Here is a 25,819-nt window from a genome sequence, read left to right as displayed (position 1 = left end):
CCCTAGGTAGGTATATACCTAGGTATTTTATTCTTTTTGTTGCAATGGTAAATGGGAGTGTTTCCTTAATTTCTGTTTCAGATTTTTCATCATTAGTGTATTGGAATGCAAGAGATTTCTGTGCATTAATTTGTATCCTGCAACTTTACCAAATTCATTGATTAGCTCTAGTAGTTTTCTGGTAGCATCTTTAGGATTCTCTATGTATAGTATCATGTCATCCGCAAACAGTGACAGTTTTACTTCTTCATTTCCAATTTGTATTCAGTTTATTTCTTTTTCTTCTCTGATTGCCGTGGCTAGGACTTCCAAAACTATGTTGAATAATAGTGGTGAGAGTGGACATCCTTGTCTTGTTCCTGATCTTAGAGGAAATGCTTTCAGTTTTTCACCATTGAGAGTGATGTTTGCTGTGGGTTTGTCGTATATGGCCTTTATTATGTTGAGGTAGGTTCCCTCTATGCCCACTTTCTGGAGAGTTTTTACATAAATGGGTGTTGAATTTTGTCAAAAGCTTTTTCTGCATCTATTGAGATGATCATATGGTTTTTATTCTTCAGTTTGTTAATATGGTGTACCACATTGATTGATTTGCATATATTGAAGAATTCTTGCATCCCTGGGATAAATCCCACTTGATCGTGGTGTATGATCCTTTTAATGTGTTGTTGGATTCTGTTTGCTAGTATTTTGTTGAGGATTTTTGCATCTATATTCATCAGTGATATTGGTCTGTAATTTTCTTTTTTTGTAGTGTCTTTGTCTGGTTTTGGTATCAGGGTGATGGTGGCCTCATAGAATGAGTTTGGGAGTGTTCCTTCCTCTGCAATTTTTTGGAAGAGTTTGAGAAGGATAGGTGTTAGCTCTTCTCTAAATGTTTGATAGAATTCACCTGTGAGGCCATCTGGTCCTGGACTTTTGTTTGTTGGAAGATTTTTAATCACAGTTTCAATTTCATTACTTGTGATTGGTCTGTTCATATTTTCTATTTCTTCCTGGTTCAGTCTTAGAAGTTTATACCTTTCTAAAAATTTGTCCATTTCTTCCAGGTTGTCCATTTTATTGGCATAAAGTTGCTTGTAGTAGTCTCTTAGGATGCTTTGTATTTCTGCGGTGTCTGTTGTAACTTCTCCTTTTTCATTTCTGATTTTATTGATTTGAGTCTTCTCCCTCTTTTTCTTGGTGAGTCTGGCTAATGGCTTATCAATTTTGTTTATCTTCTCAAAGAACCAACTTTTAGTTTTATTGATCTTTGCTATTGTTTTCTTTGTTTCTATTTCATTTATTTCTGCTCTGATGTTTACTATTTCTTTCCTTCTGCTAACTTTGGGTTTTGTTTGTTCTTCTTTGTCTAGTTCCTTTAGGTGTAAGGTTAGATTGTTTATTTGAGATTTTTCTTGTTTCTTTAGGTAGGCTTGTATAGCTATAAACTTCCCTCTTAGAACTGCTTTTGCTGCATCCCATAGGTTCTGGATCATCGTGTTTTCATGGTCATTTGTCTCTAGGTATTTTCTGATTTCCTCTTTGATTTCTTCAGTGATCTCTTGGTTATTTAGTAACGTATTGTTTAGCCTCCATGTGTTTGTCTTTTTTACGTTTTTTTCCCTGTAATTCATTTCTAATCTCATAGCGTTGTGGTCAGAAAAGATGCTTGATATGATTTCAATTTTCTTAAATTTACCGAGGCTTGATTTGTGACCCAAGATGTGATCTATCCTGGAGAATGTTCCGTGCGCACCTGAGAAGAATGTGTAATCTGCTGTTTTTGGATGGAATGTCCTATAAATATCAATTAAATCTATCTGGTCTATTGTGTCATTTAAAGCTTCTGTCTCCTTATTTATTTTCATTTTGGATGATCTGTCCATTGGTGTAAGTGAGGTGTTAAAGTCCCCCACTATGATTGTGTTACTGTGGATTTCCTCTTTTATAGCTGTTAGCAGTTGCCTTATGTATTGAGGTGCTCCTATGTTGGGTGCATATATATTTATAATTGTTATATCTTCTTTGTGGATTGATCCCCTGATCATTATGTAGTGTCCTTCCTTGTCTCTTGTAACGTTCTTTATTTTAAAGTCTATTTTATCTGATATGAGTATAGCTACTCCAGCTTTCCTTTGATTTCCATTTGCATGGAATATCTTTTTCCATCCCCTCACTTTCAGTCTGTATGTGTCCCTAGGTCTAAAGTGGGTCTCTTGTAGACAGCATATATATGGGTCTTGTTTTTGTATCCATTCAGCCAGTCTATGTCTTTTGGTTGGGGCATTTAATCCATTCACGTTTAAGGTAATTATCGATATGTATGTTCCTATGACCATTTTCTTAATTGTTTTGGGTTTGTTTTTGTAGGTCCTTTTCTTCTCTTGTGTTTCCCACTTAGAGAATTTCCTTTAGCATTTGTTGTAGAGCTGGTTTGGTGGTGCTGAATTCTCTTAGCTTTTGCTTGTCTGTAAAGCTTTTGATTTCTCCATCAAATCTAAATGAGATCCTTGCCAGGTAGAGTAATCTTGGTTGTAGTTTCTTCCCTTTCATCACTTTAAGTATATCATGCCACTCCCTTCTGGCTTGTAGAGTTTCTGCTGAGAAATCAGCTATGAACCTTATGGGAGTTCCCTTGTATGTTATTTGTCGTTTTTCCCTTGCTGCTTTCAATAATTTTTCTTTGTCTTCAATTTTTGCCACTTTGATTACTATGTGTCTCGGCGTGTTTCTCCTTGGGTTTATCCTGTATGGGACTCTCTGCGCTTCCTGGACTTGGGTGGCTATTTCCTTTCCCATGTTAGGGAAGTTTTCGACTATAATCTCTTCAAATATTTTCTCTGGTCCTTTCTCTCTCTCTTCACCTACTGGGACCCCTATAATGCGAATGTTGTTGCGTTTAATGTTGTCCCAGAGGTCTCTTAGGCTGTCTTCATTTCTTTTCATTCGTTTTTGTTTATTCTGTTCCACAGCAGTGAATTCCATCATTCTGTCTTCCAGGTCACTTATCCATTCTTCTGCCTCAGTTATTCTGCTATTGATTCCTTCTAGTGTAGTTTTCATTTCAGTTATTGTATTGGTCATCTCTGTTTGTTTGTTCTTTAGTTCTTCTAGGTCTTTGTTAATCATTTCTTGCATCTTCTCAATCTTTGCCTCCATTCTTATTCTGAGGTCCTGGATCATCTTCACTATCATTATTCTGAATTCTTTTTCTGGAAGGTTGCCTATCTCCACTTCATTTAGTTGTTTTTCTGGGGTTTTTTCTTGTTCCTTCATCTGATATATAGCCCTCTGCCTTTTCATCTTCTCTATCTTTCTGTAACTGTGGGTTTTGGTCCACAGGCTGCAGGATTGTAGTTTTTCTTGCTTCTGCTGTCTTCCCTCTGGTGGTTGAGGCTATCTAAGAGGCTTGATGGGAGGCTCTGGTGGCGGGTAGAGCTGACTGTTGCTCACAAGTTATCTTTTTATAGCTATGAGTCTTGTCACCTCTAACTAGGGATTTTCAGTCTTTTAATGGCAAAAGATGAGTCTCACATGTCTTTGTGTACTCCAAATGGCATAAAATTAATTATTAATTAACTCACATAATCAACAACTTGTCTGTATCTTAAGTGCCCTAAATAAGTGCTTATTAATAAATATGTGTTTCCCTGATATATGCTTCCTTTCTGACCTAGTATTTATTCTTTGGAGTCCAGGATTCATGGCCCTGTACTGATATGCACAGCAATGTTCATCTATGCTTAGTTCATCTATGTGTAAAGTTACCCCACATCTCTGGCATTTCATTAGAGAGGTTTATAGCACCATTATAATAATCACAGCTACTGAAATTTTGTTGCTTATTTTAACAGATAAAAGCAAATTAAAATAGTGGTTTATGCATCTCAGTCCTGAGAAGTGAGGTGATGAGCACGATCTTGTTACCCAGGCTAAAGGAATGACTTTCCTAGATATTAAGACAGATTTGTATATCACATCTCTCTTTTTCAAGTTTGAGCTTTCCAACCCCTGCACTGAAATGGAAAATGCATTCATTTATCTCCTCCCTTGGCCCAGCACTTTTTGACCTGGACTATAGATTATAAAAATTAAAGAAAACTGGAGTCACCCTGAAATGGAGATTATGAGGTGCTTACAAATGTAACAACATGGGGGAGAGTTTCCATCATAAAACTGTAATTCAAGGATTTTTAAAAATCCCTTATTTTTTGAGCTGAGGCCTTCTGAACAAGCAAAGATAAGAGATTTTCTTACCTATAAAAAGAAGTTTCACATACTAGAATATTGATGTATCACCATACCCAACTTAATCTGAATCCAATCTGACAGCAAACTGTCTTCCAAGATGACAAAGCAGAAAGGTCCCTCCCAGGGAAAATCAGAACATGAACAGAGATGACTCAATGTCAGTTACATCTTGTATATTAACACAGTGACAGTGATGACTCAATGTCAGTTACATCTTGTATATTAACACAGTGACATTGTGCTTGGCAGCACCATTTACTGATGTGATTTTTATTTTTAAATTTAATGTTCCACAACTATAGACTTTTCCAACCTGATTGACAAACTTCTTAAAAAGTAAGGAAAACTTCATTGAGTTTGCTGGGTTTTTTTACTTTTCTAATGTAATATCAATTATTTGACCTTATAATGGAGGAACAATGCCTCAGACTATGTAATAAATGTAGAGATTCCACAAAGAGAGTGAAAATGAAGTCTTTGATCTTAAAAAACATGGAGTTCTAACCTGGCCATATAGATCATGGGATTCTTCATTGTGATGTGATCGTAGTAACCATGAAATTCAGTATTTTTAGAGGACTGAAGAATATATGTATCAATGTTTCAAGAAGATTTCCAGCAAGAGTATAGTATTTTAAAGTCAGCACATTAGCTCAGAAAAGTCAGTACAAAGCAGAATCAGAAATTCAAGTGCATTTCTGAGTCATTGCTCCCAGCATCTCAATTATAGTTAGCAGGAATTGCTTTGATTTTTTCCAGACTTTTATTTAATATAGCAACTAAAATAAAGTGCTGTGCTTTCTGACTTTCTGGGCAGCATTTGTTTTCATATTATCAGCCTGGCTTTTATCTCTGCGCTCACTCTGTGAAGTCCTGTTACTGAGAAGTTTGACCACAGGAGCTGCTGGACTCTACAGGGGAAAGGACTAGATTGAGTAGGAGGTGGAAGTGGAGAGAGGGACTTAGTTGGCTTTTTCCTCCATTTGTTTTACAATCCAGAAAGATTTCTGGTATTCTAAACATAGCACGAGAAAGAGCCAAGATACTTGGGAGATTATTATATACTACAAAGATTCTTCTAAACAACTTAATGTGTATCCTTATGCTAAAAATGTAGTCTCTTCCTCCCTGAAATCACAATAAAAAGAGAATTAATTGGAAAGTTTGGCTGAATAAACAAGGTAGACTCATAGGAAAGGTTTTCATTCTTGCATATAAAATTTTACATGTATATTTAAAAGGAAAATATAGTTAAGGAGAGAAAGGAAGAGAGAAAGAATAAGGGCATTATAATTTTAAATTAAACTTTTTATTTTGAAATAATTGTAAATTCACATGCAGTTGTTAAACAAAAAAAAAATTAGAGGGATCCTGTGTGCCCTTTACAAGTTCCTCCAACTGCAATATCTTGCAAGACTATGTGTGCATTGAATTTTGATATGATATTATAGAACATATTATGAATGGAGTATGGTGATTGCTTGCATAAATAAGACATGTCTGTGAGAAATCAACATCTTGATTCTACTTAGTCCACAGAAATTTCATGGAGGAGACAGGGTTGATTTTAAGAAAGTTATGCTTAGTGAACTAAGGTGGAATATATTTGAGGCCTAGAATACAATCTGAAAATTTTGGGAGTTAACAGAGACAGAAAGAGTAGCTGGGTGAGTCTATGAGACCAGAATTATCCTAATACCAAAACCAGGCAATGACATTACAAGAAAAGAAAACTATGGACCAGTATCTCTCATGAATAGAGATGCAAAAATCGTCAACAAAATATTAGCATATTAAATTTTAAAATGTACCAAAAGAATTATACACTGTGACTGAGTGGGATTTATCCCAGGTATGCAGTGACAGTTCAACATTCAAAAAACAATTAACGTAATCCATCACATCAGATTAAAAAAAGAAAAAAAATCACATGATCATGATAGATACAGAAAAAGCATTTGACAAAATCCAATGCCGATTCATGATAAAAAAAAACTCGATAAACTAGGAATAGAGAAGTATTTCCTCAACTTGACAAAGAATATCTACAAAAAGCCTACAGCTAACTTAATGGTGAGAAACTTGAAGCATATTTGCTAAGGTCAGGTACAAGGCAAGGATGTTCCCCCTCATCACTCATTTTCAACATTGTACTGGAAGTTCTAGCTAATGCAATAAGACAAAGGAAATATAAGGTATACAGATTAGGAAGAAAGACATAAAACTGTCTTTGCTCATAGATGACACTATTGTCTATGTAGAAAATACAAAACAATCAACAAAAAAACATCCTGGAACTACTAAGTGATTATTGCAAGGTTGCAGGTTACAGGGTTAATAGACAAAAGTTAATTGCTTTCCATACCAGCAATGAACAAGTGGAATTTGAAATTAGTAACACAACGCCATTTACATTAGCATCCCCCCAAATGAAATATTTAGATATAAATCTAACAAAATATGTACAAGACCTATCCAAGGAAAGCTCAAAACTCTAATGAGCAAAATCAAAGAAGAACTAAATAAATGGAAAGATATTCCATGTTCTTGGATAGGAAGACTCGATATTGTCAAGATGTCAGTTCCTCCCAACTTGATCTATAGATTCAATGCAATCCTAATCAAAATCCCAACAGTTCTTTTGTGGATATTGATAAACTGATTCTAAAGTTTATATAGTTTATATGAAGAGACAAAAGACCCAGAATAGCCAACACAATATTGAAAGAGAAGAACAAAGTTGGAATACTGATACTACCTGACTTCAAGCCTTACCATTAAGCTACAGTAATCAAGACAGTATGGTATTGGGAAAGGGACAGACAAATAGATTAATAGAAGAGCTCAGAAGTAGATCCACACAAGTATAGTTAACTTACCTTTAACAATGGAATAAAGGAAGTACAATGGAGCAAAGATAGTTTTCTCAACAAATGGTGCTGGGACAACTGGACATCCATGTGTAAAAAAATGGATCTAGACACAGACTATACACCCTTCACAAAACTAACTCAAAGCGGATCACAGAACTAAACGTAAAATGCAAAATTATTAAGAAAAAATCCTAGAAGATAACATAGGAAAAAACCTAGATGACTTTGAGTATGGCAATGACTTTTTAGGTACATCAACAAAAGCGTGATCCATGAAAGAAATAATTGATAAGTTGGACTTTATTAAAATGAAAAACTTCTGCTCCATGCAAGACAATATCAAGAGAATGAGAAGACAAGCCACAGAATGGGAAGAATATTCTCAAAGACACATCTGGCAAAGGACTGTTAAATATACAAAGAACTCTTAAAACTCAATAATAGAAAAACAAACGACCCGATTAAAAAATAGGCCAAAGATATTAATGGACACCTCACCAGAGAAGATATACAGATGACAAACATATGAAAAGATGCTCCACGTCATATGTGACTGGGGAAATGCAAATTAAAGCAATGAGACACCATTACAAACCTATTAGAATGGCCAAAATCCAGAACACTGACAACACCAAATGCTGGTGAGGATGTGATGCAACAGAAACTCTCATTCATTGCTGGCAGGAATGCAAAATACTACAGCCACTTTGGAAGACAATTTGGTGGTTTCTTACAAAGCTAAACATATTACCATATGATCCAGCAATCATGCTTCTTGGTTTTCACCCAAGTGGAATGAAAACTTATGTCCACACAAAACCTGTACATTGTTGTTTGTAGCAGCTTCATTCATAATTGCCAAAGCTTGGGAGCAACCATGATGCCCTTCAGTAGGTGAATGGATAAACCGTGGTCCATCCAGACAATGGAACACTGTTCAGCCCTAAAAGGAAATGAGCTATCAAGCCATAAAAAGACAAGAAGGAACCATAAATGCATATTACTAAGTGAAAGAAGTCAATCTGAAAAGACTGCATACTGTGTGATTCCAACTATATGACATTCTGGGAATAAGAGGGGATTTTTAGGGCGGTAAAAATACTCTCCACGATACCATAATGACGTGTCATTATACATTTGTCAAAACCTATAGACAACACAAAAGTGAACCATCATGTGAACTCTGGAGTTTGGGTGATAACAATGTGTCAATGTAGGTTCATCAGTTGTAACAAAACTAACACTCTGGTGGGGGATGTTGATAATGGGGGAAGTTATACCTGAGCGAGGCCAAGGATTATATGCAACATCTCCCCTCAACTTTGCTGTGAACCTAAAAGTGCTCTAAGAAAATAAAGTCTTAAAAAAAAAGAGTAGCTGGGTACAGTAATAGAAAAAACAGAAGGGCCAAAATTGCATGGTTGCCTATTAAGCAAAAGTGAATGACTATTATTTCTGACAACAGTAAAAGTCTTTTAGTCAAAGTGACAGCTAGAGAAGACAATTTTGACAGGAGTCCTATGACACTTAAAGATTTATGACAATAGATATTTGCTCACCTATGATTTCCTCTATTTGTTATGCAGGCAAAGCTTTAGTAAATAGCTTTGAGAAACCTAATTTATCTACCTATCTATAAACGAAAGCTGGGTATATTTTAATAATTACCAGATAAAATATTTCTGCCTTGGTTCTTTTATCTTGTATTTCAGTGAATTATCATGACTGTAATTCTGTTCTTTGTTCAGTGAGATTGGCAAAGTTTCATTTCACTTCATTATCTGAATTCCTCTTTTGGAGAAGTGGGCTGAGAGCTGGGCTGAGGAGGGGATTAAGGAGGCAATTCAGACAGAACTAAGAGTAATCCCAGAGAGTGCATCCAAGGAGCAAAACTAAAATTGTGAGACAAGCAGGCTGTCCAAAGGGTCTGCTGCACAGCCTCTGTGCTCTGTATAACTCCTGGGAGCAGCTTTCATGTAGAGAGGCAGCCAGGCCCTGGATATTGAGGTAGACCCCAGATTTGAGAGGTCAAGACAGACACCAGGAACGTCCAACCAGAAACCTCAGATGAGAAGGCAGAAAATGGAAGCCTGAGAAATTCCCAGAACATGTGCTGAAGCTACAGTCCCCTTTATATAAGACAGCAATGGACTCATTCTGGTGAGGAGGGAGCCATTAAAAATACAGCAAACTCCTAAGGAAAATAAAAATCATTCACTAAACTAAAATGTAGTAACTATAGCTTCAGATTCATAGGACATCAATTGGGCCATGGCCATCTTTCTGTTATGTACAGATTTTCATGGCATTACAGTATTTGAACAGTATTTTTATTATCGTTATGTACTTACACCCTCCTCCTCCCTGTCCCCCTTCAGAGATACTTTGATCTGCTCTGTGCTCTCTCCTCACACATAAGCTTCTCTATCAGGGTTGATATCATAGTTTAAGCTATAGCAACTTCACTCAAGTAGGGGACAGGAGCAGGAAGCTGATTCCCTGGGCCCTGTGGTCCCTTCCATCCCTTGCCCCTTTGAAAAAAAAAAGGACAAGTTAAAGTTTTGTCCTCTCTAATTCCCTGTCTTTCATGTTCTCCTATTCCAGGCCTCCCCTCACCCACTTTGGACACTGAGGGAGAGGGTTTTGGTAGGATGTCAATACGGTGTACTATAGGTCACATATATCACACAGAACAATTGCCATCATGACACATAGACTTGCATGATAATACTTGTGGGCACCCTTTTCCATCAAGGGACTCTGCATACAGAGAGAGCTTGATATTGTTCTCCTCAAATTTATGGTCCCTCAGTAAAGAAAATAAAATATTTTCCATTTAAATTACTTCTTGTTATTTATGGCTTAAAATAAAACATGTAAATATATTTTTCAGGGGGAAGAGTTTCCATAAGGGTATATATGGTATGATTACAATTTCACAAAATATTTGGGTATATCTGTATATACCTAGACAATAAACCAAAATATTTATAGTGCTTATTTCTAAGTGGTAAAGCTATAGGTGATTATTTTCTTCTATATATTTTTTCTAATGAAAATTACTTACAAAATTGCTGCCATAAAGGGTATCCAAATTTTAACAGAAAATTCCAATTGAGCTCTTGTCAGTACAAAATTATTTGTCCTTTTTTCAGAAAACACAAAACGTCGATTATAATTCATACAATTAGATCAAATATGAGTGAATCCAAAATAAATACATATAACTTTCTTATTACATAGATGAAAATTGACTAAATGTGTATTCAAATATATATACATAAATAGAATACCCTTGGAGGGGCTGGTAATGGTGTTTGCCTCTAGAAAAGGAAACTGAGTAGCTATAAGATGTTATCGTGTCCTTGAGATCTTTGGTATTTTTGTATTATGTGAATTTTACAAATAAAAAAATAATTAAAAACTAAGAAAAGTAAAAACATGTATTTAAATTCCTCTAACTACCATTTTCAATCACTTTTTGGTCCTTTCTTACACATAAAACCATTTTCCATGGTTAGGTTAATTTTCTCTGGTTTTGATTTAGTTTGATTCACTGCCAAAAATGTAGAGTCTCTTCTATAGCCCTATTTGGATAATAAATAACTAGGACCAGTTTCCCACCAAATGTCTCAACACTGAATGTTGTGGGTAATTTTTGTCTTCTTTGCAAAACCTCTCACAATGCTGTCACTAAAGAAGATGTAACTGCTGGATTTGACCTTGCTTTCAGTTAGGTGAAGTTTTGTTTATAGAAAAGCCTTGAGATTAAGATCAAGTTTTGTAACTACAATTATCACAAAACAGGTGTCGGTCAAGCGCTGGGTACAGACATTCATTTGTATCCTGATTCATTCATGCAAGTTCCCTTAGAACAGTGCTTTTCTCAATTTTCAACTTCCTTCTTCCTGTATTCACTTTTATAAACTGACTTGTTTCTTCTGGGACTGAAAAGACATGGATCAGTTGCGTAGAGAGAAGACATGGAGGAAATACAATGCAGAAAAGACAGTCTTCTCAACGAGAGAAAAGACATCCATCAGATGACATCCCAAAGTCCCTTCCAGCCTAACCTGTACATGTAAAATATTTATTTATGTTGCCTCTGGTTTAGCTAAGCACGGTTTGCAGACCATTTCCATGGTAACATGAAAACTGTATGTGTTAATTTCTAAATTTTGACACTAACTGATGACAGGTGGGTTGTGTGCAAAGCCCATGGTATTGAAATGCTTAGGAGGGAAGGAGGACATGAAAAACCTAATGAACAATGAAAAGGTGGTAAAGTTAATGAACTGGTGGCATAAATTAACTACCTCAGCACGCATATAAATGTTTATAAGAATCATCTGAATTCCTGAGCATTTATTTACTTAACCAAAGCTTAAAAGCATTAAGAAGTGGGGGAAAGCTTGATCAGACATGAGACCTCAGAAACCTCCCACTGATTGCTATTACAACATTAGTGGAGAGGACATACAGATTACTGGACTGAAGTTAAATTCCACAAGGAGGAAGGCAGAGAGCACTGAAAGATAACTAAACAAAGGGAAGTGCCAGATGTGAAAAATCAAGAAGCTATAAGCAATCCCAATGGCATAACAAAGGAAATATGAGTTAGAGTTACGAGAACGGTAATTCAAAGTATTGAGAGCCAAAGTTAAACATGCCAAATAAATAAATGACATGTCACCATAACGGAAACATTTTATTTTACATGGTCTGAAACACCAATTCTTAGAATTGCTCCTAAGAGTTACATAGGAAGCAAAAAAATAAGAAAGACAACAAAAGTGAAAACACAAACAAAAATTAGAGAGCATACATAAGAGTATAGCTCAGCAACGGCATGTATATTTGTGACACCAGTTTAACACACCAGTGTAGTAGATGGTGTAAAATTGAGAACCTTTCCATTCTGAATAAACGTCTTATCCATTTGATACAAATATGGATTATGAATTCAAAGGAAGGTATTTTCTTATATATGTAGTCTTTTTATTTATTTTTATATATTTATTTTTGGCTGTGTTGGGTCTTCGTTTCTGTGAGAGGGCTTTCTCTAGTTGCGGCAAGTGGGGGCCACTCTTCATCGTGGTGCGCAGGCCTCTCACAATCGCGGCCTCTCTTGTTGCTGAGCATAGACTCCAGACGCGCAGGCTCAGTAGTTGTGGCTCACGGGCCTAGTTGCTCCGTGGCATGTGGGATCTTCCCAGACCAGGGCTCGAACCCGTGTCCCCTGCATTGGCAGGCAGGTTCTCAACCACTGCACCACCAGGGAAGTCCGGGGGCCACTCTTCATTGTGGTGCGCGGGCCTCTCACTATCGTGGCATCTCTTGTTGCGGAGCACAGGCTCCAGACGCGCAGGCTCAGTAGTTGTGGCTCACGGGCCTAGCTGCTCCGCGGCATGTGGGATCTTCCCAGACCAGGGCTCAAACCCGTGTCCCCTGCATTAGCAGGCAGATTCTCAACCACTGTGCCACCAGGGAAGCCCTGTAGTCTTTTTTATATTGATCACTAACTCATCACAGGGACAGAATTTTGGTAAATTGTGCTTATTTTGAACCATGTCTTAATCACCTTTGATTTTATACATATTAAATACTTCATATTCAACTTAAAAAGAGAAAGAAATAAAGATAGAGAATATAGACGATTCTTTTAGGATCAAGAGAGAGTTTTTGTTTTTGTTTTTTAAGATAGCAGACAACGATGAGAAAGACCCAATAGGGAGAGTAAAATCAATTATGCAGGACAGAAGAAGGACACTGTCAGGACTAAAATTCTGGAGTAAGCTTGAGGGGATAGAATCCTGCATTAGTAGAGAAGTTTTCAGGCCAGGTTATATGGGTAGAGATGCAGATAGGTTGGTAGACTTGGTGATGGGAGTGTGTGAACCTTCTTACTGTGTCTACTTTCTCAATGAAATGATGGAAAAGTGTGTTAGCTGAGAGTTCAAAGAAAAGAGGGAGTGTTTGAGATGTGAGGAGCAAGAAACAGATGTGAAAGAATACTTTCAGAGACATTACTGGGGGGCCCACTTGAAGGAAATGGTCATGAATTTTAAGAGATTGGTTCAGCTGCATGGATAAAGGTGGAAAGTAGGCAGACAATGGAACTTCACGGAGGGCAGGTTTTTTCAGGCAAGTAAATGGAAAGAGAGTGAAAAGGGAATTGAGTTCATCTGCAAGGAGTGATTTTTAAAATGAAAGACCCATGGGAACTAAACCAGGTGTGGGCTTGATGAACATGTGAAAAGGCAGTGGTGAGCTCAGTAGGGTGGAAGTCCTGGCGGCATCAGGAAATTGTTGGCTATAGAAGCGGGAGTGAGCTGAAAGAGAGGACATGGGGGTTAGAGAACGGTAAGCCTGGAATTCTGATTCTGAGGGTGTGAAGTTATTGGTAATGATGGTTGTAGGATGTGGCCCTGGAACGAGTGGCTGAAACGGGGTTGAGGAAAGATCGCTGGATATAAACAAGTCAAGGAACTGAGTGAGAGGCTGGGAGGCTGCGTGGATCATTTGCCTGAATGTTGAAATTACCAAAAATGGATGGCAAAATTAGGTAGAGAGAGAGAGAGAAGTTATGGAGACATGGAGCTAGGTTTAAATTTTTTCAAAGATAGGAGTGACTGGTTGGGACTGTACCATAAGGGAGGGTAGATAGTGGTAGAGTCTAATGCCACGTGCATTTAAAATCAATATTTGAATAATTCTGTAAATGAACATTTTATTCATAACCATGGATATCTGCCAGAATAGAGGTTGCATCAATGCAGCTAGTTTATATTAAATGAAAAACACACCAAAAATATTTTTATATATTTAGCAATGAAACTTGAGAGCAAATTTTTATCAGGACCATGAATGCTATTCCTACTTTTACAGAATTACTAAGAAATTTCCAGATTCAGAAAGTTGCCTTCTAACTTGAGAACTGCGAGAGGATTAAATCAGAATACTAATGAAGTGTTTGGAACAGGACCCAACAAATAGTAAGTACCTAATAAAAAGTCATGAGGGAAGAAAACTAAAGATGACTCCCTATGAGGAAATATGCCAAGCCTGCTTTGCCACTTTTCTTTATACATTGTCCTAAACCAAACGAAGAAAAAAAAACCTTTTATATCAAAGGTCACCTTGATCTACACTGGTTTTCCCTGATTTGTAGACCAGATACTTTTTCTATTATTTCTGAGAAGAGTCTTGTGCTAAGAAATATAAACTTTGCTTCTGGATGTTGTAAGTACTGGGGGAAAGATTTAATAATTGATGCTGGAACTATTGACTCACCATATTTTTCTAATCATGGGGTACATGTTAAGATGCCAAACCCAGAATCCACAAAGTTGGATATATCCAACCACTTAAACACGGCAAAAACAAACGAATAAACCATAAAGAAGCTTTTGACTTTTTAACCTTAATCAAGGTTAGAAGGCAAAAGACAAACTGAGAATATTAGCTTCAACATGTGAGGTTGAAAAAGAATATCCCTAATGTAAAAAGAGGTTTTATAAAACAATAAGAAAAAGACAAGCCGTAATTGTTTTTAAAGGGCAAAAGACATGGATATGAATAGGGATTAAATGAGTAGAAATGGCTGATGAATATATAAGAAGATATTTGTCAGAAGAAATCGAAGGCACCTGGTCTTCATTGTTGTTTGTAAAACCAATAATGCTCAGCTTTAAAGAGGAGGCAGAGGAGCACCCTCTCAAGCAATATTAATGGGAATGAAAATTAGAACAGTATCAAGTTTTTGGTTGTCAGTTGGCAATTTTTATCAAAATCCTAAATATGCATATCCTTTGACCTAGCAATTCCACTTATAAGAATTTATTCTATGCAGATAAGGTGACAGTCCCCCAAATATTTGTGTCTCAGCATCAGTAACAGTAGAAAACCACTGCAAAGTGTTTGTGGTCATGAAAAGATACACCCAACAGACTGCTGAATGAAACAAACATGTTACAAAGTAGCATGTGTGGTTCTGATTACATTTATGTAAAAATATATATGTGTGTGTTGATATGTAAGTGTCCAAACTGATGTCTGAAAGGATGTTCCCAACCATGTGAATAGTGATGATCTCTGAGTAGTGGAATTTCTGATCATTTTTACTTTGTTTATGTTTTTGTTTATGGTTTATGTTTTTTGTATATTGTTTGAATTGTATATGAGGACCACTTGCCGCCCTAGTGACCATATATATATACACACACAAACATCCTTGTACCTTTACTCTAATTGCCTGAAAGAAATTCCCTGAAAAGGCCTTGATTAAAAAGGAGAATGATTAACTTACACCTCAAGTTTTGTCCGAGGCCAGTCCTATCAAAGAGAAATTTTTTATCTTACATTCAGGTTAATTTCTGTGTTGAATTTTACTTAGTTAATAGTCATAAGTTTAATTGAGCTCTCAATGTAGGGGAGAAAATAAACCCCCACATTTTTCTCTTCTGAAACCTTGACTTCTTTGGGTCAAATTAAGTGCGTTGTTCCTAAACTGTTAAAAACTCATTGCTCACATTTTGTTAGCAGTTCCACAGGAATCCAAGAAAGAACACATTGAAATTTCAAAATGGCAAAAACTGAGTTTCCTTTCGCCCATAGTTTAGAATACAGTTTCCTTGACTCTGGGTGTCCCTGTGCTGACGGAAGTCTGAGTCTGGGGATGCCTCTACTAGCCCACACCCAGGGCCTCAGGGGAAGGGGCCCGTCACTCCACCGTCGCTGTGGCAGAGGGTACCCTGATGCGCTTGAGTGCTGATTTCATGGTGCTGGTGATCCTATTTAGGATATGGGTGGCGGCAGGGGGGACCCTCAAAGTTGCATTTACCTGTTTGTTCCTCAAGGGCTGAACCACTTCTCGAAGGCACAGGTCTAGATCATTGAGATAGTCCTTTTCCGTCTGTATCAGCTCCTTGATGATTTTCGAACGCTTTGCCATCATTCTCTGATGTTCCTTCTCCTGAATTAGGGTCTCAGCCGTGGAACACCCAGCCTGTGGGGTCATCTTTTCTGTTAAATGAAAACATGTATGTATGAGGCATTCTGTTGAGATTTCTGGTTCCTTCATTACAAACAATGCCACTGCAGGATTATTATTAGCAAAGGAAAAGGCTTAGAGTGTCTTCACGTGTGTTCTTGGGAAAGTGATGTGTGGAAGTTTCCCTTAAGGTTGGAATCCTATGAAACTATGAGAGGGAAGAGGTGTGAGAATGAATACTTCTAACAGGTCAGTTAAAAAATACTTGACATGTCTAGTCTTTAAAATATCCCATTGCTACTATATTAGGTTACAAACCTGGTCTTCAGCTAGAGATAAAATGTATAAAATCATAGTTCAGCACTTCTTCTGGACACATTTAAGTCAAGGGAAGATTTTTAATTAGTAAGTGGAACACCTTCCAATTTTGTCTCTATTATTAAAAATAATTGCCCCTCATTCTCAGTGGGTGGTACACAAATCTCCATGAAATGGAAAACAATTGTACATGATTGAGATTTGTCTTTCAGTTCACAGTTAGAATCTCTGAGGAGTGAGGCAGTGGTAGGTTAAACAAATTTCAACTAAGATTTTTCACAGGGGCTTCCCTGGTGGCGCAGTGGTTGAGAATCTGCCTGCTAATGCAGGGGACTATGGGCTCGAGCCCTGGTCTGGGAAGATCCCACATGCCGTGGAGCAACTGGGCCTGTGAGCCACAACTACTGAGCCTGCGCGTCTGGGGCTTGTGTTCTGCAGCAAGAGAGGCCACAACAGTGACAGGCCCGCGCACCGCGATGAGGACTGGCCCCCACTCGCCGCAACTGGAGAAAGCCCTCGCACAGAAACGAAGACCCAGCACAGCCAAATAAATAAATAAATAAATAGCGTTCCCTTTTTAAAAAAAAAAAAAAAAGATTTTTCACAGCTCGTCTTCAATGGGATGCATATCTTGTTATTTCAGAATTCTTGAGCTGCCAAATGGAAATTTTTAATTAAAAAAATCACAGTGCTGAGGAGATGTTGAGATAAATGGGAATCCTCACATGTAGCCAAGGTTTTATATAAAGTAAAATGGAAGAAAGCTAAATATCTTCAAGAATGAGCTTCCCCACGGTGATGTAAAATTTTGGAAGCCACAACTAGGTCACAGATGAAATCAGAGCAGTGACAGATAGTGGGGCAGTGTGTATGTGTGTGTGTAAATGGATTTGCTTCAAGCCTGATGTCATCACAAACTTAACTTTCATCGTAGTCTCTAGTTGCAGAAGTAATTTTATTTCCTTTAAAACTAATATGATTCTAGTAACTGACGTGTAAGACATCTCTAATGCTGACACTACTTCCTGAGAATGTAGAGCTTTACAAAAGGGCTTAGAAAGACTCTGTATGGGGGAAAAAGGGCACAGATCTCACTTATGGAAATGGAAATAAAGAGAGGATGTTCTCTTGGCTGAGCCCAGAGCTAAGACAACTGGAGAAATACTATCATAGCAGAGTTAATGGTTCAATGTGAAGAGACACTAAGAATAGTGAGCATTCCTCTGTCCCTGGCCCAGTCATTTCAGGAGTCCCGACAGAGGCTTCATAATCCAACCTCGGGAAGCATACTGTGGTGGTAATTCCAGCATTAGTTTGGAAGGTGCACCAGATTGGTCTTTGGACAATCCTGACTTGCAGGTGAATATGCTTCTGGGTCATTTGCCTGGAAACTATTCTTCCTTCATCAGGAAAGAAGAAGGATTTGACCAATAGCACTTAACAGCACATGGTTTTACAAGGCTTAGGCCATTCAGTGCCAGAGAAATAATCTACATAAATTATTGAAGAAGAGAATCATGTAAGGAGCCTTCATATCCTGATCTATGTTATGAGAACTTGGGAGTTCTTCCTAATTTATGATACTTTTATTGGAAGGTGTAAAAAGCCTGTCTCTCAGCACCCCAAATTCGACAGGAAGAGTTACAATTAGGCGTCACTATTATGAACTCTTCTGGATATAAAAGAGAAAGGCAGGTCACTGGTGAGGAGAGATGCAGTGAACAGGTTGTATTCACAAGTGGACCTTGTGACCTTTGGGAGCCTACCTTTGGCTGCTCCTTCTAAAAGGTTGGGGGCTGGAAGTCAGAGGGCAGAGGGGGGAGTGATGGGGCTTCTTTTCTCCTGGGATGTATAAAATAGCTCACAGACAGAAACTTCACTAGTAGAGAGCTGGGAAACCAGTATGGATAGTGTTCAATTATTATTTAATATTACCTCAAAAATAAAAGGGGCACTGCTGAAAAACTGTTCTAACTGATGTCTGCTTTTCCAAGTTCTAAACATTTTGTGCCTTACAAATAAGGGGGGTCTAGCAAGGAGAAGGGAGCCTTTCCTGATCTTTGGCCAAGAAATATTCCAAAAATACATTTTCAGGGTCTTTTTAGTTCTCAATTCCAGGACTCAATTACTACATCAATTTAACTTATTTTACAGATTTCTCCAGTTGCTGCACTTGAAATGTACAATATCAGATTTTATTAATTAAAAATTAGATTTTCCAATCCTGCTCAATATCTTGTTAGGAATCAAGTTAGGGGGTCACAGGGTTGGAAATAAAGTGTCAGTCAAGATACTCAACTTCAGAAACTTCTCCCTTCAGGGATAAAAACCTTCTTAGAGAATTCAGAGTGGAGCAATCTTGAGAGCTACCTTTGTTTGTTCTTTTGACTCAAATTTATTGTGGGAACAAAGACTTCCCGTCATTCTCCGATTGTTTCCGGAAAACAACAATTTTCCAATCCGGTCTCTAAACACGGGTTCTGTTTACATTTCTTAAACCAACAAACTCTCCGCAATGTATTGTGGGCACAAGCTTTGTTTTATTTTTTTTTGTTTTTTTTGTTTTTTTAAACATCTTTATTGGAGTATACTTGCTTTACAATGGTGTTAGTTTCTGCTTTATAACAAAGTGAATCAGTTATACATACACATATGTTCCCATATCTCTTCCCTCTTGCATCTCCCTCCCTCCCACCCTCCCTATCCCACCCCTCTAGGTGGTCACAAAGCACCGAGCTGATCTCCCTGTGCTATGCGGTTGCTTCCCACTAGCTATCTATTTTACATTTGGTAGTGTATATATGTCTATGCCACTCTCTCACCCTGTCACATCTTACCCCTCCCCCTCCCCATATCCTCAAGTCCATTCTCTAGTAGGTCTGTGTCTTTATTCCCGTCTTGCCACTAGGTTCTTCATGACCTTTATTTTCCCTTAGATTCCATATATATGTGTTAGCATACTGTATTTGTTTTTCTCTTTCTGACTTACTTCACTCTGTATGACAGACTCTAACTCCATCCACCTCACTACAAATACCTCCATTTCATTTCTTTTTATGGCTGAGTAATATTCCATTGTATATATGTGCCACATCTTCTTTATCCATTCATCCGATGATGGACACTTAGGTTGCTTCCATGTCCTGGCTATTGTAAATAGAGCTGCAATGATCATTTTGGTACATGACTCTTTTTGAATTATGGTTTTCTCAGGGAATATGCCCAGTAGTGGGATTGCTGTGTCGTATGGTAGTTCACTTTTTAGTTTTTTAAGGAACCTCCATACTGTTCTCCTTAGTGGCTCTATCAATTTACATTCCCACGAACAGTGCAAGAGTGTTCCCTTTTCTCCACACCCTCTCCAGCATTTATTGTTTCTAGATTTTTTGATGATGGCCATTCTGACCGGTGTGAGATGATATCTCATTGTAGTTTTGATTTGCATTTCTCTAATGATTAATGATGTTGAGCATTTTTTCATGTGTCTGTTGGCAATCTGTATATCTTCTTTGGAGAAATGTCTATTTAGGTCTTCTGCCCATTTTTGGATTGGGTTGTTTGTTTTTTTGTTATTGAGCTGCATGAGCTGCTTGTAAATCTTGGAGATTAATCCTTTGTCAGTTGCTTCATTTGCAAATATTTTCTCCCATTCTGAGGGTTGTCTTTTGGTCTTGTTTATGGTTTCCTTTGTTGTGCAAAAGCTTTTAAGTTTCATTAGGTCCCATTTGTTTATTTGTGTTTTTATTTCCATTTCTCTAGGAGCTGGGTCAAAAAGGATCTTGCTGTGATTTATGTCATAGAGTGTTCTGCCTATGTTTTCCTCTAAGAGTTTGATAGTGTCTGGCCTTACACTTAGGTCTTTAATCCATTTTGAGTTTATTTTTGTGTATGGTGTCAGGGAGTGTTCTAATTTCATACTTTGACATGTATCTGTCCAGTTTTCCCAGCACCACTTATTGAAGAGGCTGTCTTTTCTCCACTGTATATGCTTGCCTCCTTTATCAAAGATAAGGTGACCATATGTGCGTGGGTTTATCTCTGGGCTTTCTATCCTGTTCCATTGATCTATATTTCTGTTTTTGTGCCAGTACCAAACTGTCTTGATTACTGTAGCTTTGTAATATAGTCTGAAGTTAGGGAGCCTGATTCCTGCAGCTCCATTTTTCGTTCTCAAGATTGCTTTGGCTATTCGGGGTCTTTTGTGTTTCCATACAAATTGTGAAATTTTTTGTTCTAGTTCTGTGAAAAATGCCAGTGGTAGTTTGATAGGGATTGCATTGAATCTGTAGATTGCTTTGGGTAGTAGAGTCATTTTCACAATGTTGATTCTTCCAATCCAAGAACATGGTATATCTCTCCATCTATTTGTATCATCTTTAATTTCTTTCATCAGTGTCTTATAATTTTCTGCATACAGGTCTTTTGTCTCCTTAGGTAGGTTTATTCCTAGATATTTTATTCTTTTTGTTGCAGTGGTAAACGGGAGTGTTTTCTTAATTTCACTTTCAGATTTTTCGTCATTAGTGTATAGAAATGCAAGAGATTTCTGTGCATTAATTTTGTATCCTGCTACTTTACCAAATTCATTGATTAACTCTAGTAGTTTCCTGGTAGCATCTTTAGGATTCTCTATGTATAGTATCATGTCATCTGCAAACAGTGACAGCTTTACTTCTTCTTTTCCGATTTGGATTCCTTTTATTTCTTTTTCTTCTCTGATTGCTGTGGCTAACACTTCCAAAACTATGTTGAATAATAGTGGTGAGAGTGGGCAACCTTGTCCCTGATCTTAGTGGAAATGGTTTCAGTTTTTCACCATTGAGGACAATGTTGGCTGTGGGTTTGTTATATATGGCCTTTATTATGTTGAGGTAGGTTCCCTCTATGCCCACTTTCTGGAGAGTTTTTACATAAATGGGTGTTGAATTTTGTCAAAAGCTTTTTCTGCATCTATTGAGATGATCATATGGTTTTTCTCCTTCAATTTGTTAATATGGTGTATCACGTTGATTGATTTGCGTATATTGAAGAATCCTTGCATTCCTGGAATAAACCCCACTTGATCATGGTGTATGATCCTTTTAATGTGCTGTTGTATTCTGTTTGCTAGTATTTTGTTGAGGATTTTTGCATCTATGTTCATCAGTGATATTGGCCTGTAGTTTTCTTTCTTTGTGACATCTTTGTCTGGTTTTGGTATCAGGGTGAGGGTGGCCTCGTAGAATGAGTTTGGGAGTGTTCCTCCCTCTGCAATATTTTGGAAGAGTTTGAGAAGGATAGGTGTTAGCTCTTCCCTAAATGTTTGATAGAATTCGCCTGTGAAGCCATCTTGTCCTGGGCTTTTGTTTGTTGGAAGACTTTTAATCACAGTCTCAATTTCAGTGCTTGTGATTGGTCTGTTTATATTTTCTATTTCTTCCTGGTTCAGTCTCAGAAGGTTGTGCTTTTCTGAGAATTTGTCCATCTCTTCCAGGTTGTCCATTTTATTGGCATATAGTTGCTTGTAGTAATCTCTCATTATATTTTGTATTTCTGCAGTGTCAGTTGTTACTTCTCCTTTTTCATTTCTAATTCTATTGATTTGAGTCTTCTCCCTTTTTTCTTGATGAGTCTGGCTAATGGTTTATCAATTTTGTTTATCTTCTCAAAGAACCAGCTTTTAGTTTTATTGATCTTCACTATTGCCTCCTTCATTTCTTTTTCATTTATTTCTGATTTGATCTTTATGATTTCTTTCCTTCTGCTAGCTTTGGGGTGTTTTTGTTCTTCTCTCTCTAATTGCTTCAGGTGCAAGGTTAGGTTATTTATTCGAGATATTTCCTGTTTCTTGAGGTAGGCTTGTATTGCTATAAACTTCCCTCTTAGCACTGCTTTTGCTGCATCCCATAGGTTTTGGGTCATCGTGTCTCCATTGTTATTTGTTTCTAGGTATTTTTTGATTTCCCCTTTGATTTCTTCAGTGATCACTTCGTTATTAAGTAGTGTATTGTGTAGCCTCCATGTGTTTGTATTTTTTACAGATCTTTTCCTGTAATTGATATCTAGTCTCATAGTGTTGTGGTCGGAAAAGATACTTGATACGATTTCAGTTTTCTTAAATTTACCAAGGCTTGATTTGCGACCCAAGATATGATCTATCCTGGAGAATGTTCCATGAGCACTTGAGAAAAATGTGTATTCTGTTGTTTTTGGGTGGAATGTCCTATAAATATCAATTAAGTCCATCTTGTTTAATGTATCATTTAAAGCTTGTGTTTCCTTATTTATTTTCATTTTGGATGATCTGTCCATTGGTGAAAGTGGGGTGTTAAAGTCTCCTACTATGACTGAGTTGCTGTCGATTTCCCCTTTTATGGCTGTTAGTATTTGCCTTATGTATTGAGGTGCTCCTATGTTGGGTGCATAAATATTTACAATTGTTATACCTTCCTCTTGGATCAATCCCTTGATCATTATATAGTGTCCTTCTTTGTCTCTTGTAATAGTCTTTATTTTAAAGTCTATTTTGTCTGATATGAGAATTGCTACTCCAGCTTTTTTTAAATTTCTAATTGCGTGGAATATCTTTTTCCATACCCTCACTTTCAGTCTGTATGTGTCTCTAGGTCTGAAGTGGGTCTCTTGTAGACAACATATATATGGGTCTTGTTTTTGTATCCACTCAGCCAGTCTGTGTCTTTTGGTGGGAGCATTTAATCCATTTACATTCAAGGTAATTATCGATATGTATGTTCCTATTCCCATTTTCTTAAATGTTTTGGGTTTGTTATTGTAGGTGTTTTCCTTCTCTTGTGCTTCTTGCCTAGAGAAGTTCCTTTAGCATTTGTTGTAAAGCTGGTTTGGTGGTGCTGGACTCTCTCTGCTTTTGCTTGTCTGTAAAGGTTTTAATTTCTCCATAAAATCTGAATGAGATCCTTGCTGGGTAGAGTAACCTTGGTTGTAGGTTTTTCTCCTTTATCACTTTAAGTATATCCTGCCACTCCCTTCTGGCTTGCAGAGTTTCTGCTGAAAGATCAGCTGTTAACCTTATGGGGATTCCCTTGTGTGTTATTTGTTGTTTTTCCCTTGCTGCTTTTAATATGTTTTCTTTATATTTAATTTTTGACAGTTTGATTAATATGTGTCTTGGTGTGTTTCTCCTTGGATTTATCCTGTATGGGACTCTCTGTGCTTCCAGGACTTGATTAACTATTTCCTTTCCCATATTAGGGAAGGTTTCAACTATAATCTCTTCAAATATTTTCTCAGTCCCTTTCTTTTTCTCTTCTTCTTCTGGGACCCCTATAATTCAAATGTTGGTGCGTTTAATGTTGTCCCAGAGGTCTCTGAGACTGTCCTCAGTTCTTTTCATTCTTTTACCTTTATTCTGCTCTGCAGTAGTTATTTCCACCATTTTATCTTCCAGGTCACTTATCCTTTCTTCTGCCTCAGTTATTCTGCTATTGATCCCATCTAGAGTATTTTTAATTTCTTTTATTGTGTTTTTCATCATTGCTTGGTTCCTCTTTAGTTCTTCTACGTCCTTGTTAAATGTTTCTTGCATTTTTTCTATTCTCTTTCCAAGATTTTGGATCATCCTTACTATCATTATTCTGAATTCTTTTTCAGGTAGACTACCTATTTCATTTGTTAGGTCTGGTGTGTTTTGACCCTGCTCCTTCATCTGCTGTGTGTTTTTCTGTCTTCTCATTTTGCTTATCTTACTGTGTTTGGGGTCTCCTTTTCACAGGCTGCAGGTTCGTAGTTCCCGATGTTTTTGGTATCTGTCCGCAGTGGCTAAGGTTGGTTCAGTGGGTTGTGTAGGCTTCCTGGTGGAGGGGACTAGTGCCTGTGTTCTGGTGGATGAGGTTGGATCTTGTCTTTCTGGTGGGCACGTCCACGTCTGGTGGTGTGTTTTGGGGTGTCTGTGGCCTTATTATGATTTTAGGCAGCCTCTCTGCTAATGGATGGGCCTGTGTTCCTGTCTTGCTAGTTGTTTGGCATAGTGTGTCCAGCACTGTAGCTTGCTGGTCGTTGAGTGAAGCTGGGTCTTGATGTTGAGATGGAGATCTCTGAGAGATTTTTGCCGTTTGGTATTACGTGGAGCTGGGAGGTCTCTTGTGGACCAGTGTCCTGAAGTTGGCTCTCCCACCTCAGAGGTACGGCCCTGATGCCTGGCTGGAGCACCAAGAGCCTTTCATCCACACGGCTCAGAGTAAAAGGGAGAAAAAATAGAAAGAAAGAAAGAGGATAAAATATAATGAAGTAAAATAAAGCTATTATAAAGCAAAACTATACAGACAAAATCTCACCCAGAAGCATACACGTATACACTCACAAAAAAAGGAAAAGGGGAAAAATTAATATATCCTGCTCCCAAAGTCCACCTCCTGAATTTGGGATGATTCGTTGTCTATTCAGGTATTCCACAGATGCAGGCACATAAAGTTGATTGTGGAGATTTAATCCGCTGCTTCTGAGGCTGCTGGGAGAGATTTCCCTTTCTCTTCTTTGTTCGCACAGCTCCCGGGGTTCAGCTTTGGATTTGGACCCGCCTCTGCGTGTAGGTCACCTGAGGGCGTCTGTTCCCCGCCCAGACAGAACGGGGTTAAAGGAGCAGCTGCTTCGGGGGCTCTGGCTCACTCAGGCCGGGGGGAGGGAAGGATACAGATGCGGGGCGAGCCTGCAGCGGCAGACGCCGGCGTGACATTGCACCAGCCTGAGGCGCGCCGTGCGTTCTCCCGGGGAAGTTGTCCCTGGATCACGGGAGCCTGGCAGTGGCGGGCTGCACCCGTTCCCGGGAGGGGCGGTGTGGAGAATGACCTGTGCTCGCACACAGGCTTTTTGGTGGCGGCAGCAGCAGCCTTAGCGTCTCATGCCCGTCTCTGGGGCCCGCGCTGATCGCCGCGGCTCGTGCCCGTCTCTGGAGTTCGTTTAGGCGGCACTCTGAATCCCCTCTCCTTGTGCGCCGTGAAACAAAGAGGCAAGAAAAAGTCTCTTGCCTCTTCAGCAGCTGCAGACTTTTTCCAGGACTCCCTTCCGGCTAGCACCGAAGCCCGAGCCTCAGCTCCCAGCCCCCGCCCGCCCCGGCAGCTGAGCAGACAAGCCTCTTGGGCTGGTGAGTGCTGCTCGGCGCCGAGCCTCTGTGCGGGAATCTCTCCGCTTTGCCCTCCGCACCCTTGTGGCTGTGCTCTCCTCCGTGGCTCCGAAGCTTCCCCACTCTGCTACCCGCAGTCTCCGCCCGCGAAGGGGCTTCCTAGGGCGTGGAAACCTTTCCTCCTTCACGGCTCCCTCCCACTGGCGCAGGTCCCATCCCTATTCTTTTGTCTCTGTTTTTTCTTTTTTCTTTTGCCCTACCCAAGTAGGTGGGGAGTTTCTTGCCTTTTGGGAGGTCTGACGTCTTCTGCCAGCGTTCAGTGGGTGT

At 38.5% G+C, this 25,819-nt stretch overlaps 1 protein-coding gene across 1 annotated transcript in view; it reads right to left on the bottom strand.

Moving 5' to 3' along the window:
* The window catches only part of ARHGEF38 (Rho guanine nucleotide exchange factor 38), a 164,889-nt gene that overhangs the window by 102,087 nt on the left and 36,983 nt on the right, over window positions 1-25,819 (bottom strand). The window contains exon 2 of the mRNA XM_059924208.1: window positions 15,949-16,130. Coding sequence (XP_059780191.1) covers window positions 15,949-16,130 — 182 coding nt within the window. The remainder of the gene's footprint in view (window positions 1-15,948; window positions 16,131-25,819) is intronic.

This window comes from Balaenoptera ricei, chromosome 5 (assembly GCF_028023285.1).
Source record: "Balaenoptera ricei isolate mBalRic1 chromosome 5, mBalRic1.hap2, whole genome shotgun sequence".
In the NCBI taxonomy this organism is placed as follows: domain Eukaryota; kingdom Metazoa; phylum Chordata; class Mammalia; order Artiodactyla; family Balaenopteridae; genus Balaenoptera; species Balaenoptera ricei.
Note: the sequence above shows the minus strand (reverse complement) of the source record. Positions and strands in the feature narration are given on the sequence as shown.